Below are 1,806 nucleotides of genomic sequence, written 5' to 3' on the forward strand. Positions count from 1 at the left end.
CCCACTTCTCCTCAGAGACAGAACCAGCCCCCTCCCCCCACCCCGCCCCCCAGACTAAGCCACACTTGGAGTTCCAGCCAGACCACTTCCTCTTTCAGAAGTGCTACTTCCTGTCCTGGACGAAGGCACTTCCAGTTTCCGCCGCGCCGCTTCTGCCACTGCGTGTCTGGAGCAAGTCACTTCCTGTCCCGAGTGGCCCATTCAGCGCCAGGCCAAAGCCACGTGTGTCCCGACCGGGTCAGATCTTGCTAAGGGCCACTGACAAAACAGGACACTTCTTCTCATGGCGGCTGTCATGACCCAACCGCCCCAACGGGGCCGGGGGCCGGCCGTGGAGGCCCGGGGGCCAGGGCCGAGAAGGAGGCCCCGCGGCCCAAGCCCCGACAGCTGCGGTGGAGTGCCACAGCCTTCCCGGTTAGGGCCCCTACTTTTGGCACACCGAGGGGAGGGCTGGTGAGAGAGGTCAGAGGAGGGAGCCGAGGGCGCGGACGCGGACGCGGACATCCCCCCCACCCGGGAGATGGGAGAGGATTGGAAGCCGAGAGGGTAAAAGGAGGCATAGGGAGGGGGGCGCTAGGGAAGAGGAAGAGACCTAGAGACGGAAGAGACAGAGAGAATAAGAGAGAGAGGAGACAAGAAGAGAAAAACAGTGAGAGGCAGAAAGGAAGAGACGCCAACAAAAGACAGACCGTTCCCGCCCCGAGCTCTCTCGGCGGGTCAGGGGCACGGGGTGGCCGGGTCGCGGGCAGGAGAGGAGGCGGAGTCCCAGCCCCCTCCCCAAGGAAAGAGGACCCAGGAGCACAGAGACGGGGAGGGGGCACACGTGGCCAACCGAGGGCAGGGGTCTTAAGGAGTCCTAAGAGTGGAGAAGAGGGGGACAGGGTGACAACAGCCAGGAGCACAGGACCTGGGGGGCGGGGGGGGGCAGAGGGGCCGAGGAGACGCCAGAGGCGGCCCTCCGACCGTGACCTAAACCGGAGGAGCACCCGAGAGGGGCTGGATCCAGGAGAGCCGGGTAGGAGAAGCCCTCATACCTTGTAGTAGATGTTAGGAGGGCTCTGGGGGGGCCCATCCTGCACGATGTACACAGGGTGCCCATAGTCGCCACTCACCTTCTCATAGTGGGGACAGAACGGGGGGTCTGCAGCCCCTCCTCCCCGTAGAGCTATCCCTAGCTCCCCAGGCTCGGCCTCCCGGGGTCCCATCACAGCGCCACCCCCCAGGCCCAGAGACCCTCCCCTCCCGAAGGAGCCGGGCCCAGGGTGGCGACTCTCCGAAGGCTTGGCCCGCCGTCTCCGCCAACACATGGCACCCCCAGCCCCTGCCACGCCCAGCAACAGCAGCGCCAGCCCCCCCGCGGCCCCGGCCACCGCGGGCATGCTGGGAGGGGGCAGGGGGCCTTCAGCACCCCGGGAGGTTGCATTGCTGGTGGGGTCACCTGGCAGGGAAGGGGTGAAGGAGGAAAGAGGGGGAGGGGCTGAAGGAACCACCTGGGGATCCGGACACCCAGCCTCGGGGGTCCCCGCGGGCTTCCCCGGCAGCGCCTGAGCCCCCTGGGGACCCCACCTCCCCGGCCCCCCCACCCNAGGTGTGTCCAGCCCTTCAGCTGGGTGCCCAGCAGTCTCCCCCCACGTCTCTGGCAGCACTGATTGAAGCACCGGCTCGGCTAATTACTTCTAATTGAGTCTTTTCCTCACTTGGCTTCCACTCCCCTCCCACCCTGTCTCCTGTTTCCTGTATCACCCCCCACCCAAAACTGAAGCCGGAGGGAGAGGGTGAAGGCGGGGCAGCTGGGGTCCGAGAGCG

At 66.4% G+C, this 1,806-nt stretch overlaps 1 protein-coding gene across 2 annotated transcripts in view; it reads right to left on the reverse strand.

The window, feature by feature from the left end:
- Positions 1–53: 53 nt before the first annotated feature.
- The window catches only part of EFNB3 (ephrin B3), a 4,962-nt gene continuing 3,209 nt past the window's right edge, over positions 54–1,806 (reverse strand). The window contains exon 5 of one of the 2 annotated variants that reach the window (XM_077746631.1): positions 54–592. In XM_077746631.1, the coding sequence (XP_077602757.1) occupies positions 294–592 (299 nt within the window). In that variant the 3' untranslated portion in view covers positions 54–293. Of the gene's footprint in view, positions 1,439–1,806 lie in introns of both variants that reach the window. The other variant, XM_077746630.1, reaches the window with a different exon arrangement.

Source organism: Crocuta crocuta, unplaced genomic scaffold, assembly GCF_008692635.1.
Source record: "Crocuta crocuta isolate KB4526 unplaced genomic scaffold, BGI_CrCroc_1.0 scaffold139, whole genome shotgun sequence".
Classification (NCBI taxonomy): Eukaryota; Metazoa; Chordata; class Mammalia; order Carnivora; family Hyaenidae; genus Crocuta; species Crocuta crocuta.